Here is a 15214-nt window from a genome sequence, read left to right as displayed (position 1 = left end):
CATGTGGAGGCTTTCACATTAGTTCCCAAGTACTAAGTGAAGAAGAAGTGTTGTAAGAATAAGAAGAGGGGAAGGATGCTTTATGGAGGTTGATCTAGGATTCAGACTTCTCTATCCTGAAGCTCTCAGCAGTCTCATCACCATTTTCTAGTGGGGATGGTTCAAGATTGAGAGCCTTCAGTACCAATTTCCATCATATCCAAGTGCTCATTCCTTTGCAACAAGCTCTCAGGTTCTGAGCCAATGTAAGAAGATTATCTGAAGAGTGTTAATGTTGCAACCATTTCTGAGGGCAAACTGGTTGAGCCCTCTCCCAGTGCAGCAGAGCTCATTAGATTGCACAAGATAGCCTCTTCCATCTCTTCTGGCAGCAAACGATATCACTTCTCTTTGTCCACCTGCTTGATGCTATTGCTCCATGTCCACATCAAATTCCACAGCTCTTGAAAGTTGAGATCTTCTCCACTGAAATTCTGTAAACCACATTCAATATTTCCATTACACCACTGATACCACTATAAACTTAATTTTAGTGTTTTAGCCCAATACATTTCCAATCAGTTTCTCAAGTTGTGGGTTACTGAATTGCAGTGTTCATTAATACGTTCTCTTGAGTTATTGGTGTTTTTCATATTCACAGTTCATTTATCCTAATTTAGTACTAGAACGTGAAAAAAAATACTTTTTTGGAGTACAACTCCTAGAATCTATTAGCCAGCATAGATAGTGGTAATGTTGTGGAATCTTCAGTGGTACTGCAAATTTTGCAGTCATTCTCTCTTATTGTTTTCTAAGTCACTGAGTTAAGGTTCTGACAACGTCCCTGGTAAATGATGTTGTGTTTATCTATGCTGTTTCTAGACTTGCTGGTGCTGACATTTGAACATTCCTCTTGGCTCATGTTAGGCTTCTTTAGCTTATGAGTCATAGCCTCTGATGAGTACTTGCATTGAATACCATACTTTCATAAAGTATCTAATTTGTAGACTGCCTTTGTTTTACTAATACCCCCGAGGCTTCAATTCTTGCTTTCTTACCCTATCATTTTCCTTTCCTAAGGGACTAAAATAACACATTTCTTCTATACTTTAAATCTCTGGTATTTCACTAGCTTCGAGAGTTCAGAGATTCAGCCAGTCACTTGAACCCTCAGTAAACAGACACACATGCTGTTTATAGGTTACAGCATTGCTGCAGAGGAGGAGCTGGTGTTTTAACACCCAGATCTTTAGTGCAGTTGGAAGTGAGTTCCATTGAAATGATCCTAGAACTCCAAGTATGAAGATTTAGTGAATATCAGAACTTTATCTTAAGAGAAAAGGCTGTGTTTGAAACATTCAGCAAGCTCCACTCTTGCTTTATATTGGAGAAAGTAACTCAGAAGCTAGTTGAAAAACTTTTATACTGTCACTTTCCATTGTCAGAATGTGGAGAGACCTTATTTCACCCTTTATTCCCGCCATCACCACCACCTTTGTGGCAAAAACAGAAAAGTGAAATAAATTCATTACAACTTTCTCATTAAGATCCTCAAGATCACTTGTAACAATGAAAGTTATGAGTAATCATGTAATGAGGTATATTAAAATGACACATAAGGTAACCAGCAGCATTATTTCATTTGTAACAACAAGATTAAGGAACAAACCATGCCATACTCCCGCTTTAAAAAAGAGGTTTTGATTTGACTGTTAAAATGCTACGATGAGGGCATTAATCTGGTCTATCCAGTGCTGCAGGCTAAGTGCTACGAGAAAATAAATAATCTCTGACATCCTTTATAATTAAGTTTTTGAAAATAGTGCAGTTCAGAGTGCTTTGAATGAGACAGATATGTTAGGTTATACAGCAGAAACAGTGGTGTTTTGTAGCACTATTAATATTAAAATAACGTAATAAGTTTTGATTTTTTTATCCACCTCCCCCTAAGTCTTGAAGTAGGGCACAACATAGAGTCAAGTACAATATGTAACTCAAAACACATAAAACTATTTAGAACATATACTGTAAATTAAAACACAAACGTAAGATTTAAAAACAAACCATTATAAATTAAATTCATCGGCACTCAGATAGATAGATAGATAGATAGATAGATAGATAGATAGATAGATAGATAGATAGATGTCAATTTAAAAGCCACAATTTAAAATCTACTGGTTCGGCCTGCTGGAAGAGACACATCTTTATTTCATTTTTAAATTAGTTCCAGCCGTGGGCTGAATTTAATTAGAATTATGAGTCCAGCATTCCTCATCTCAGTGTATTTCCAGTGCTTCAGTGTATTATGTGGTAAGTTAAATATTTTATACATCAATTCATCAGTCACTGAAAAATGTTAGCCAACTTGTTGGATGTGGTTGGATAACTGGTTTGACTATTGTTGCAGGTACCGATAATAAAACTTACTGACCAGGAAACAGAAGTTAAAGTTGACATTAGTTTTAATGTGGAAACTGGTGTGAAGGCAGCACGACTCATCAAAGATTACATGAAGGTAAAAACAGCTGAATAAAGCCCAGTATTTCATGTAGTTTACTCTTTATAAGGGTTTTAGAATTGCAGAAAATTACAAATGAGAAATAATAAATGTGCTACAGTGTCACTTTGAGCTTCTGATAGTAGAAATTGATGTACTAGAAAACCACCTCATCCTCCTTTAAGAGAAAGTCCACAAGGCAAGTATCAGTGTTTTGTTATTTATTTAGATAATTTTTATCCTACTCCTCAGCCACAAAAGAACTCTGGGAAACTTTTAAAATGTTTACTTGTCCTCAGGCTTGCAATCTACATAAGATAAATAAGATGCAATACGTAAGATACAAATTAGCTGTGTCTGGGTAGCAGAATGGCAGTTAAAGACAGTGAGAGGGGCTCATTTCACAAGTAGAATTTCACAAGCTGGAATTAAACCTAGCAGGAATTGTTACTACTTCTCCATGGAGTACTAGCCAATAAGGAATATGAGGACTTGGATGCACAGTATTTCACGTAGGAATTATTGTTTAAGAACTGATAATATATCAACTAAATAGAAGGCGCTTGACTGTCTTAGATATTCTGATTAGCAGAGTGAGTAGTTTCTTCTCGACTCAATTGAAGATGTTTCTGCCAATCAAATGCATCTCTGCATTAACTATTTGTCTGTGAAACATCTCAATTTGTTTTTGTATCTTTGTGACTGGATTGATCAGTAAAGTGATATCTAATTGCAAACTATCATTTTATGTTGGCATTCTGCTTGAAACCAAGTCCTTGGTTTCACACGACCTGTTAGACCCAGGAATCTTGAGCTGAATAAATTTCTGTATAGCTGCAAAAGATTTTTTTCCATTTAATGATGCTGTTCAGACAGTATCTGACAAAACACTTTTTGACAGTAAGTGGTCAGAGTGGGCTGGCTTGGCTTTCTAACTTTATTATTAGCAACAAAGCTTTCATCTTTGTATAACTTGTAGGTCTTGAGGTACATTGTAAAAAATGACATTTGTGCATTCTTTCATGTCTCGCTTCATAAACTTAAATTGGAGTGATATTATTTGGTCACTGAAAGTTTTCATTTTGTTAACAGATATTTTAGTGTGTGTAACTCCTATGTTTGTAGGAAATTAGTATATGAGTAAAGAAGCATCTTGTTAGGTATTTATCCAGAAACGTGTAAAGGCTGTTGGCCTGTTTTTGTGCAATGCTATATATGACAAAATAAGTAATTCTTATCAGAGCCTTTATAACTTTCTTTCATTTGTAGAAATACACATTGCTGCCTTACCTGATTTTAGTATTAAAACAGTTCCTCCTTCAAAGGGATTTAAATGAAGTTTTTACTGGCGGAATTAGCTCCTACAGCCTAATTTTAATGGCAATTAGCTTCTTACAGGTATGTTTTCTGTCATTAAATGTCCTTTTTTCAGAGAATTCAGAGATGAGCTGTTCCCATTTATCTTCTTTTGTGGTTTCTATAAATCATTATTTTGGGTTGACTGAAGCATTTCATCTTGTTGCTTTATACATCTTTTTTTTTACTATAAACTAGTGACAAAGCTTATGTAATTCTGTAATGTTTTGTATATCATTTCTTGAAAAAGATTTGAACTAGTCTTGCCCCTTCACTCATACCACCAAAATAACATTAAGAGGACTTCAAAATTATGCAGAGACTCCTAACTATCTGAATGGAAATTCGTGTTTCACGTTTCTGATCCTGGTATAAGAGTGGTATAGCTATCTCAGATGCAGAATAATACCAGCCTGTTCCATCCTTCCTCCTTCCTGTCTTAGTAAGATTTTACCAGCTTAAGGAGTGAGAGGCGATACCTTAGTTTCATGCAGTGAGAGGTAATAGTTTTGGCCTATTTCTCTATTTTGCTATAAAAATCAAAACAAATAATTTTTGTTGCTTTGCTTTTGTAGTTGCACCCACGAATTGATGCTAGGAAATTGGATGAAAACCTAGGAATGCTTCTGATAGAATTTTTTGAACTCTATGGAAGAAATTTTAATTACTTGAAAACTGGTATTAGAATAAAGAATGGAGGTGCCTATGTTGCCAAAGAAGAAATCATGAAAATTATGACTAATGGATATCGACCCTCTATGTTGTGTATTGAAGATCCACTTCTGCCTGGTAAGATGACATAAGCCACTTTTTTTCTATTAAGAAAACTGGTTTACCTAAGTAACCATAATAATCTCTTAATCTCATCACAGTCACAATTTTTTTCTGTGATCAGTGTTGAATGTGATGTTCTCTTCTGTATTTCCAATAGGCAGCATGTAACCTCCAGGATCAATGCTATATACATTTTTCATAATACGATGCATTATAAATCACACTTACATGTGATACGATTTTCTGGGTATCACATGTAAGTGTGATTTATTGTTATAATTGTATTATTTTACTTTGTTTAATAATGTGCATTATGTTGTTATGTAATGTTTGTGTTGCTTTTATGACTGTAAACCGCCCTGAGTCCCATCCGGGAGATAGGGCGGTATATAAATAAAGTATTATTATTATTATTATTATTATTATTATTATTATTATTATTATTATTATACCTGTACTTAACTACAGTAATTTCCATATGAGACCTGTGTCGACTGATCACATGCCTTCCTCATTTTTCAGATTGGCTTGTGTTCACTTTATTTGGTGCAAAATGATAATGTGGCTTGTTTGGAGAATATATTCCAGGGGTTAGTAAATGTTCCACAAAAATGTGGATAGGATTACTTGAGAAACTAGAATCCCAGTAAAGGAGATAGGAAACCATGTAGCAATTTTAGCTCAGGACTAGTTTGTCACCTGCATTCTGCACAGATTGGATAATTCTAACTAGTAGATTAAAAGAGTGTGCAGACTTTGTGTTAAAGAAAGGAGGTTTCCAGACTTATATACAGTTTAAGGAATAGCCCTATGAGGAACGGCTTAAAGAGCTGGGCATGTTTAGCCTGCAGAAGAGAAGGCTGAGAGGCTGAGAGGAGACATGATAGCTATGTATAAATATGTTAGGGGAAGTCATATGGAGGAGGGAGCAAACTTGTTTTCTGCTGCCCTGGAGACTAGGACACAGAACAATGGCTTCAAACCATGGAAAGGAGATTCCTCCTGAACATTAGGAAGAACTTCCTCACTGTGAGAGCTGTTTGACAATGGAACTCTCTGCCCCAGAGGCTGCTCCTTTGGAGGCTTTTAAGCAGAAACTGGATGGTCGTCTGTCGGGGGTTCTTTGAATGTGATTTTCCTGCTTCTTGGCTGGGGGTTGGACTGGATGGCCCGTGAGCTCTCTTCCAACTCTATGATTCTATGATTCTAATAGTAAAATAGTTTTAAGGATATTCTCACAAAGAACAAAAAAAAACTTTTCTCCAGCCACATTCTTAACATAATCACCATTATTGATTGCTGATCAATACCAGACATTTAGGTCATTGTAGAGTGGCCTGCAAAAGCTTTCCATCTTAAGTAGTAGGTGCAGTGTTTAGGAAGATGGCTCCATGTATTATGAGGGCTGTCATGGTTTCCTTCTAAAGGGCTAGGTATGGAGGGCAGATTGTATGTTTTTCTGGGTATCACAGGCATTAGAGTGGGGATTCATGATATCACTTTAGATATTAAAATATTGTTTCAGTGGACGTCATGAATAACAGATAAGTAGGTCCTATGAATAGACCAACACTACTTTCTATGTGATTTCTGACTTAATTACCATAGGCTTTGCACCTTACTTGCACAAAACTGTTTTGTTTTAGTTTTTTACAAAATTAACAGGATAGTAGCGATCAGCAGTCTGTTATCCAGGGCATACAATTCTATCTGATGTCAGAAGTTAATCAGTGTCAAGCCTAGTTAGTACTTAAGTAGAAATCAACAGGTAAGATTAGAGATCGTCCAGGTAAGGCTAGGAGAAATGCTCTTGAAAACCTGTAGAACTGCTACCAAAGTTAATAATACTGGTCCAGATGGGCCTGTTGTTTGGCTCTGCGTAAAATAGCTTCCCATGGACCAGCAATTAAAGATTAATAAGAATTGCTTATATTACAGAATGAAGAAATATGAGTGGGCTGCTAAGGATGTGACAAGCAGGCAAACTTCCTTGTAGGGTTTTGTGTATTCAAGGCCTGAAATAGTTTCTTGGCTTGCAGTAATCTTCTGCTTGAGTAAGCATGTTTTCCTAATTTGGCAACAATAATGAAGAAATAAGTAATCAGAATTTAGTGTTGAACAAAAGTTGCATAAATGTCGATTAGCCGGAAGCAATAGACTTCTGCTTTATAACAACAGGCTTCCAAATGTAAAATGAGACCAACATGTCCAAAATTGCATGTTTTTGTCTCAAAGAGGAAAATAAATGGGAAAAAGGAGTCAAACATAGGTAAGAGTGGTATTTATTGATGGATTCCAGAAAAATGGTAACATCTCAATCTTGCTGCTGATTATCAGAACAGTTTCACAGATAAGTTGCAGAAACCAAAGCTGCAATCAATATACATGTGAAGGTTGCAACTCCCCAAACAACTCCTGCATATTTTGGAGTCTCAAGGCTCAAATGTATAAGTAAAAATAACATGGACTCAGACATACACATTATATATGAAAATAAATGTCCTTTAAGTTGTAAATTTAACTGTTACAGGAAATGATGTTGGAAGAAGTTGTTATGGTGCCATGCAAGTAAAGCAAGTTTTTGATTATGCCTACATTGTTTTAAGCCATGCAGTCTCGCCACTTGCAAGATCCTATCCTAACAGGGATTCAGAAAGGTAAGTTATTTGTGAAAGTGTTCACTGCAAAACTCTTTAAAATCCATGTTTATAGAATTGCTCTTCTAAACTGGTTTCCTTACTAATTGTGTGGTTTACTAACTTAGTATAACAACAACAACAACTACTACTACTACTTTATTTTTACATCCTGCCTTCATCTCCTCGAAGTGACTCGGGGTGGCTTACATAGGGAACAAGTCCAATCTAACAGAGATTAAAACCAACCATAGATTAAAACATAAATCAATAAAATCAAACAACATTACAAAAGACAATAAAAACAGCATAATCAACAACCAATAATCTGTACCGTAATGAGTACTGAAATTCGAGGGGAAGGAACTTGTGCAATATACTTCCAGAAGAGGGCTTGTGGACAAAATGAAGGACAATAATAAATTAGGATTGAAAGAGCAATATCATTTTAATGCTAAACCTATAGGACGAAGGACAGGGATAAAGTGTGAGGACTGATGGTAGTTATAGTTGTGGCTGAATTTCCTGTGGACTGTTTAATTGAAAGCACAACAGAACATCCACGTTTTTAGATCTTTGTGGAATGTGGACAGGGTGGTGCCAGTCTAACCTCCCTGGGGAGAGAGTTCCAGAGCCGAGGGGGACACCACAGAGAAGGCCCTCTCACGCGTCCCCAACAAACGTGCTTGAGATGGTGGTGGAAGCGAGAAAAGAGCCTCCCCTGCAGATTTAGAGGCTGCACAGGTTCATAGGGGAAGATGTGATCGCAAAGATAGGCAGATCCCGAACCGTTTAGGGCTTTGTAGGTAATAACCTATACCTTGAATTGGGCCCGGAAACTTATCGGCAGCCAGTGGAGCTGTTTAAACAGCAAGATTGACTGCTCCCTGTAATTCGCTCCAGTTAATAACCTGGTTGCCAACCTTTGTACCAACGGCAATTTCCGAGCCATCTTCAAAGGCAGCCCCACGTAGAGCGCATTACAGTAGTCCAATCTAGAGGTAACTAAGGCGTGGAACACCATGGCCACGTCAGACTTTGCAAGGATGTTACCCTTGCTCTCAACCTTCCTTCTTTTTGTGAAGCAGCCACTCCATTCTGTGATACAAACTGCATTATAAAATCTCTTCAGATCTTGTAACATAGCACCATGGAAAGGGGGTAGCCAGCTGTCAACTATGCACAAATGCCTCCTATTGTCTAAATAGCTTTCTTAAGCGGAATCTACTGTTTGTTAATGTATTTCAGAATTTTACTTCAGTTGTATAGGTTGAACCTTTTTCCTCAGCACTTTTATTCAGAATTTTACTTTGTTGTTGAACTTACATGTTTTAAACGGGTCAACTTTTTCCCCCCAGCACTTTAGGAAGAATCATTAAAGTAACACAGGAAGTGATTGACTACAGGGCTTGGATTAAAAATAAATGGGGAAGCAAAGTTAATTTGTCACCTGATCTTGGTGAGTAAATGAGTTGATTTTAAAACTTCACTTCAGATTTTAACTTTCAATGAATTTTCTCACTTTTCTTATATTGCAACTCATCTCAAACATGACAGCAAACAGTATTTCAGGACTGCTTGTCTACTTTTTCCATCTGCTCAAAATTTGTTATCATAAGGAACATTGTTGTTCAGATTCAGGGTAGTTCAAATCATCATGCCAATGTTCAGTTAGTACAAATTATGATCTGATTCTGGTTTGTTAATGTCATAACCTGGGGTTTATCCATTCAAACATCACAGCAAACTATAGATAAATATTCTTAACGATAGATGATGGAGGGAGGGGGAGGGGGGAGGGGTGAAAAACTACTGGACATAAGTGGGAGATAAAAGTGGAACTAACAAGTGTAATGTTACCGAGAATATGTAATTGGTGTGTATGTTGATGGATTTTGTTGTTGTTTCGCTGATATCTACAATAAAAACATATTAAAAAAAAAAGATAGATGATGGGATATTTGCATCGGAGTAGTGAATCGTGGTTAAACTAAAGTGCACTACTTAACTGGCATGGAACTGTATCCAAATCTGAGGAATTGTTCTGTTATTTAAAAGTGAAAATACCACACATGCACACATATATGCACAAAAACTAATGGACAAATGTATATCTAACAGATATTCAAATAAACGAGAGAGAGACCATATCTCCATGCAGCATAGTCCAGAATGGAGATGCTGAACGGCTATACAATCAACCTTTGGCTTTGTCGTTTACTGGCACACAGCAGTTATCATCAGGCTCATCTGCCTCTTCTGTGTCGTCTCTTTCTGGGAGTGATATTGTAAGTCCCATTTTCCTACTTCCAAATGATTTGTATTCTTGATCCAATTCAACATCAGTGTACATTTTAAACTGCCCCAATATTTCTGTAATATCCATATGATTGCAACTAACTAAAACTGAAATAGCTTTTTCTGGATGGCTGTGGACAATCATGGATTTATCCCTCATGCCAGCATCCCAAAGCAAAAGCCCAAAAGTTCTAATTCTGTTGAAAATACTGACCATAGTATCCCACACACTAGTTTTTTATTTCATGTCTGGTGAGCTATACAAGATTTCTAATTTTGCTATACTAAAGTTACTTTAACATTAAAAAAATTACAGAAAATTGAGGATGGTATCATTAAATAGGAATGCCTTACAGAAAGGGAAAGTTACTGAATTAAAAATGGCAGAGCCACGTGTTTGCCTTTGGAGAAAAAGGAAACCAAAGGGTGAGGAGCCTGTTTCCAAAACCATTCTGTTAACCACATCACTTCTTTTCAAAGCAAGGGAAAGAGAAAAATTTAACAGATCAACGACTCCTGGCTCACAAGTCAGTGTTAAACATTATTTTTATTTTATCAAAATAGGGATAAAAAGTGGGAGTATTATGTGAGGAAATATGGTATATCTTGTTTTTTCCCCCAAGCATATCTTCCTTTATTGCCCAAATGTCCCTGATGATAAAGGGCAGCTCAGATGGATTAACTGTGTGAAATTTCCAACTTTCTATTATGAAGAAAGCTTCACCTCTTAAGATTTTGAAAGATCATATATTGCAGTACATGATCATAGCAACTAGATTGCTTTATGTGCAGAAATGGAAGAACTCGGCAACACCAACAGAAGATTGGACAATATAAATGATGGACTTGGCTGAGATGGACAAATTAATCTGTTTTTATTAAAAGAAGGGACATTGGAAATACATTTGAATATTATTGACTTTTTACATGAAGAAGAAAAGGATTTACCAATTTTAAGTTTTAAAGGCTAATTTGAAAAAAGTTTTTGCTCAAAAAAAGAGTCAGCACTAAGAAACCTGAAGGATGATTCATGTTGTACTTTGTTATTTTTTCTAGTCTATCTTCCTATGCTTCTTTCTGTTTTCTTTCTAATTCTTGACACTTTTTGTTTCTATTCTATACTTATCTTAATTCTTTTTTAAACATTTAATGTAACTTAAAATTTTTCAATAAAATTAGATAAAAGATTTTGAAAGAGAATTGAGAGACCTCTTTTGACACCCTTTTTTAGATCTTCTAATTCGTACAGTATTGTTTTTCACTGTGTGTGTGTGTGTATGTAGGGGGGAATCATTATCATGTATTTCCTTTCTTTAAAAACCAATTTTCCCTTCCATATTTTTCTATGTTGCTAGGATTCAGATACTCCACCTTGCACAACTCCTAATATCTACCACTTCAATCTACAAGCACCATCTCAGCTTACAACTGGTTTACCCCCAGCATTGTCTGTGCCAAATAGTAAAAGCCAGCCTGTGCCTGCAAGAACATTGATTATGGCGACTAATTATCAGGTATTGATTACATTATGAAATTTGTACAGTAAATGATTAGTGAAAATTATGGATAGTAGTATCCTTTATTTATTATCATTACTTAATTCTTTTCTGAATACAAATATTTTCATGGCAATTTACAAGTAACATAGAAGTATATTGATAAGATTGTTACAAGGTTTCCGGGATCCTTCCTTCAGGGCATGTTGCAGAAAATCACTATGTGTGGACATGAGAGAATCCAGTGGTGGAGGTCCTTCTTTGGCGGTTTACAATCAGGCTGGATGTCGTCTGTCAGAACTACTTTGATTGTGCTTTTCCGGCATGGCAAGGGGTTGGACAGGATGGCCCGTGTGGCCTCTTCCAACTCTATGATTCTGTGATTTAGTTGGAAGAGGAATCCATGCCTCTGTCTTGGATCTTTTCAAAGTGACAGTTAATGGTGGGAAGACCAGGAGGTGGGGTTGTATGGATGTCTTCCTCACTTGTCACTCTTTTCCTGTAATCCTTTGCATAGAGCTATTAGGAAATTTAATTTAGAAGATTCACCTGACTGGAATTCTCTTAAAATTTTATTTTTGCTTCACAGTGTCTGAATGTGTAATATCCTTGCCACTTTGTATATGTGTCCGTATGAATTGGGAGGAGGCGGAATTAATGAAACAATCTGGTAAATTTATCTGACAGTAATTTTAAACTCTTCCTATGTTCCCAGCAGCACAATGGAATTAAATTTACTGTGAAAGGACCTCACAGTCATAATCAAGGCAACGGATACAATTCTGCCAGTAACGGAGCCGTGAGGCAGCCAGTTGGCAATAGAGGACACCATCCACATAGCCGTAATATCTGGAGAAGAAAGAAGTATAGAGACAGTTTGCCTATCAGCCTTAGCAGATAATGGCCAGCTTCCGGGTGTCCACTTCTGACTCCTGCAGTGTGTGTGCGACAGTCGCCCTGGGGAATTTGACACCATCACTGAGCGCATCAGTTTGTGGATGTTGCCAAATATCTGCATCCAATCTTTGCATGTTTCTTTGTGTGGTGGTTGAGTCCATCTTAAAAGAAATAATTGTGCTTATCTGTGAAGCCTTATTCAATGTGGAAGTTTGTCTTCTGCCTATCCATGATTACTACAGTGCCGAAGCAGCTCTGGCAGGAATATTGGGAGGACCATTAATGCTGCAGCAGTTTCCTGTAGCTGTATATTTGTTCATTGGAGATTGTTTTGTTCTGTCAGAGAAATAATGAATGGTTTGGGTTTTATTTTCTGTTGTTGCAGTTTTTTGTTACTTTGCCAACTGCCTTCCCATTTTTGATTCGAAATATTTTTGTTACCTTAACTCCTATCAAACATAACTTGTGTGCAATAACTGAAAAGGTTTTAAAGATTTTTTCATATAAGTTATATTTAAGGGATGAAAGATACTTTTTTTTTCATTTGCAGATTCTTTCCTCGTTATGTTTTTTAAGTTGGGTTCAGTGTTCTGATGGATTGTGTGAACAAAATGTCCAGCTCATAACACTAATTACTATTGGAAGCTCCTTAATTTGCAGATTGACTGTGATCTGGTTTAAATGTTTATAAAATATATTGAGCTACAAGATATTTTACCTTTCCAATTAGCTCACTAGTCTGGCATGTGACACTAACTCAACACTAGTTAATGTGTTTCAGTACAATCCAGTTCTCTTGCATTGCACATATTTGTTTCAGTAGGAATCATGCAGGAGAATCTGAAATAATTCAGTTAATCCTTACAATCTGGATAGAGATTGGCATAAAAAATCAGTCATTTAGGATAAAGATGGCTAAGTCTGACTTCTAAATTACACACTACCAATTTTGTTGATCAGTTTTACTTACCTCTGATTGGTTGGGTCCAAGAATTGTTTCTGGATAAAGTATCCAACTTAAGGAATGTGGAGAAAGGAATGTATATTGATTCCATTGAGGAATCTGATTGGCAGCATACATTAGTTCTGTTAAAAGCAACTACCTAAAATGTACCTTTTGGCTTCTCTGAGCATTTGATTGGTTTTTTAAAGATGGAGCAGAATGCTTCAGGATTATTGCACTGATAGGATTGCTTCATCAGTGAAACGGGGAGGAGGGCAATGTTTCTTTCTCATCTCCTATTTAACCTGTTGCATTTTCACAAAGTGTACCCTAACTTAGCGGGAAATTTTGTGGAGCTGATTTGGGGGCAACATGAACAACCATAGAGAGGGAAGGGGAAGAAAGTTCCACTACGCAGGTATTCTTTAGTGCAGCATTGGATTTAGACTGATATTTATGTGACAGGCAGTTGATTTGAGATGTATACAGGTATACTATGCAAGTGTGTCTTGCCATGACAACCTCTGTTACCTTTTAAAAAGTAAGAACATGTACAACTTGCATAGCCCTCTGTTTGAAGAGTGCCGTATTCTAATTTTCAGTAGCTGCATCTTTTCATGCTTTTTTAAAACAGTGTTAATTCTCCAGTGCACTATGTTAGTACCTTTTGCCTGAACAGGGAGTTTATAAAGAAACGTCTGAATGGGTATGCAGAAGCAAATATTCTTAAAACTGATATTTGAATGTGTGACAAGGATTAGTAATAGTAGGTTTTAATATCTGCAGATATGCTTTGGAAGTAAATGGCATATATTGAAGAAAGGTGTCAAAAATAATGCTAGGCCTCTGGATTGTGAAGAGAGCAACATTCCAAAGCAGAGTAGCACACATTTTGTATGCAGTTCATCTTGATCCGGAGTTGATCACAATCAAAAGTCCTTAGATTCTTGACCTATTATTAATGAATAGTCATATTCATATTGACTGGATGTTACTCAGAAAGATAGGCATACAGTGTATGACATATCAGTGTCTGTTGGAAGATGCCTTTAGTTTGTCAAAGGCATGGCAAACAAATAAGGCAGAGGCTTGAAAAATGCTCATTGTGAAAATTGGGCAGCCTGCAGCTGGAGATGAACAGTTAGTACTCCTGGTGGTCAATCATACACAATAATATAATACAACATGTGGGGATAATACTTGGATACTGGGGCTGGAATCCTGTCATAACACTAGGGCTTCTCAACACACCCTCTCTTGGAGGAATTTTAGTATTTAAGCAGCCTTTGAGGCAGTGTAAAGGGATGCCTGCTCCCACTGCACAAGCAGAAATACACAAGCTTCATGAGATCCTGGCCCTAATTGTTGTAAATGCATCTCCAGGCAAATGATTATATTATAAATGATAACATTTCTGAATTGCCAAAATTTCAGCCTCTCCTGACACTGGATCTGCAACTTTAGATTAACAATTTTTTAGAACCTTGTGAAAGGTTTTGAAGAGATGTTGGTACAATAAGGGATTAAAACTTGGAATAAAACCAGTATTCAAGGGCTGATTATTGACTCATATTCACTCTTACATGCTAGCAATATTGATTATGAACATACATTATGGGAGCCATGGTCTCCTAAATAGTGTCAGTTTAAAAGCAGGATAGGCTTAAGAGAAGCAGATATCATGTTCCATTTCAGTCATGGTGAACCAATAAATTGCACTGGCTACCACTCTGGTTATGTTCTCTGCCGCTGTGGATAGCTGATTAAAATATCATGTTATTCTTTCTGTCTGTATAACAATGTGGGAAGCTAAAATATTTTTATGTGAAGTTTTGTATTCTTTGATTTTTAATAAATTTTCAAGGCCATATATGCGTATGTAGTGCTACTTTCATAATTTTGAATGGGGACATTTAGCACACATTATATCACCACAATATTGTATTTTACAATCTGTTCATAGGTCCCGTCAGTAGCAACATTCAGTTTCCAAATGTGACCAGCAAAATACATCTGAAAGTTTAGAAACACAGTATGCTGATGAGGACTGTTGTGTATTAGTGTGGTCTCTTCCAGCTTTAGGATTATATGCATTATTATTATTATTATTATTATTAATCCATGTCATTACTCAAGGTGGGGTACATAGTTAAAATACCCAGACAAACCATTATCGTAAATATATATATATATATATATATATATATATATATATATATAGTACAGGGGTAGGGTGGTCATGGGAGAGGGAGAGAGGATGGGCAGGGGGGAGGAAGCAAAACAGAGCATTAGGGGGGCAGGGTAGGGAGGGGGAGGAAAAGGGGTAAGGGAGATC

General features: G+C 36.6%; 1 protein-coding gene across 2 annotated transcripts in view; it reads left to right on the top strand.

Annotated features, from left to right (window-relative positions):
• Positions 1-14747, top strand: part of tent4a (terminal nucleotidyltransferase 4A) — a 34883-nt gene extending 20136 nt beyond the window's left edge. Inside the window, exons 5-12 of one of the 2 annotated variants that reach the window (XM_062977936.1) lie at positions 2390-2497; positions 3749-3877; positions 4411-4624; positions 7140-7266; positions 8604-8704; positions 9367-9533; positions 10899-11057; positions 11758-14747. In XM_062977936.1, coding sequence (XP_062834006.1) covers positions 2390-2497; positions 3749-3877; positions 4411-4624; positions 7140-7266; positions 8604-8704; positions 9367-9533; positions 10899-11057; positions 11758-11940 — 1188 coding nt within the window. In that variant the 3' untranslated portion in view covers positions 11941-14747. Of the gene's footprint in view, positions 1-2389; positions 2498-3748; positions 3878-4410; positions 4625-7139; positions 7267-8603; positions 8705-9366; positions 9534-10898; positions 11058-11754 lie in introns of both variants that reach the window. The other variant, XM_062977935.1, reaches the window with a different exon arrangement.
• The last annotated feature ends 467 nt before the right edge of the window (positions 14748-15214 follow it).

The sequence above is a fragment of the Anolis carolinensis genome, chromosome 4 (genome assembly GCF_035594765.1).
Source record: "Anolis carolinensis isolate JA03-04 chromosome 4, rAnoCar3.1.pri, whole genome shotgun sequence".
Taxonomy (NCBI): Eukaryota; Metazoa; Chordata; class Lepidosauria; order Squamata; family Dactyloidae; genus Anolis; species Anolis carolinensis.
This window is presented reverse-complemented; position numbering and strand designations above follow the sequence as displayed.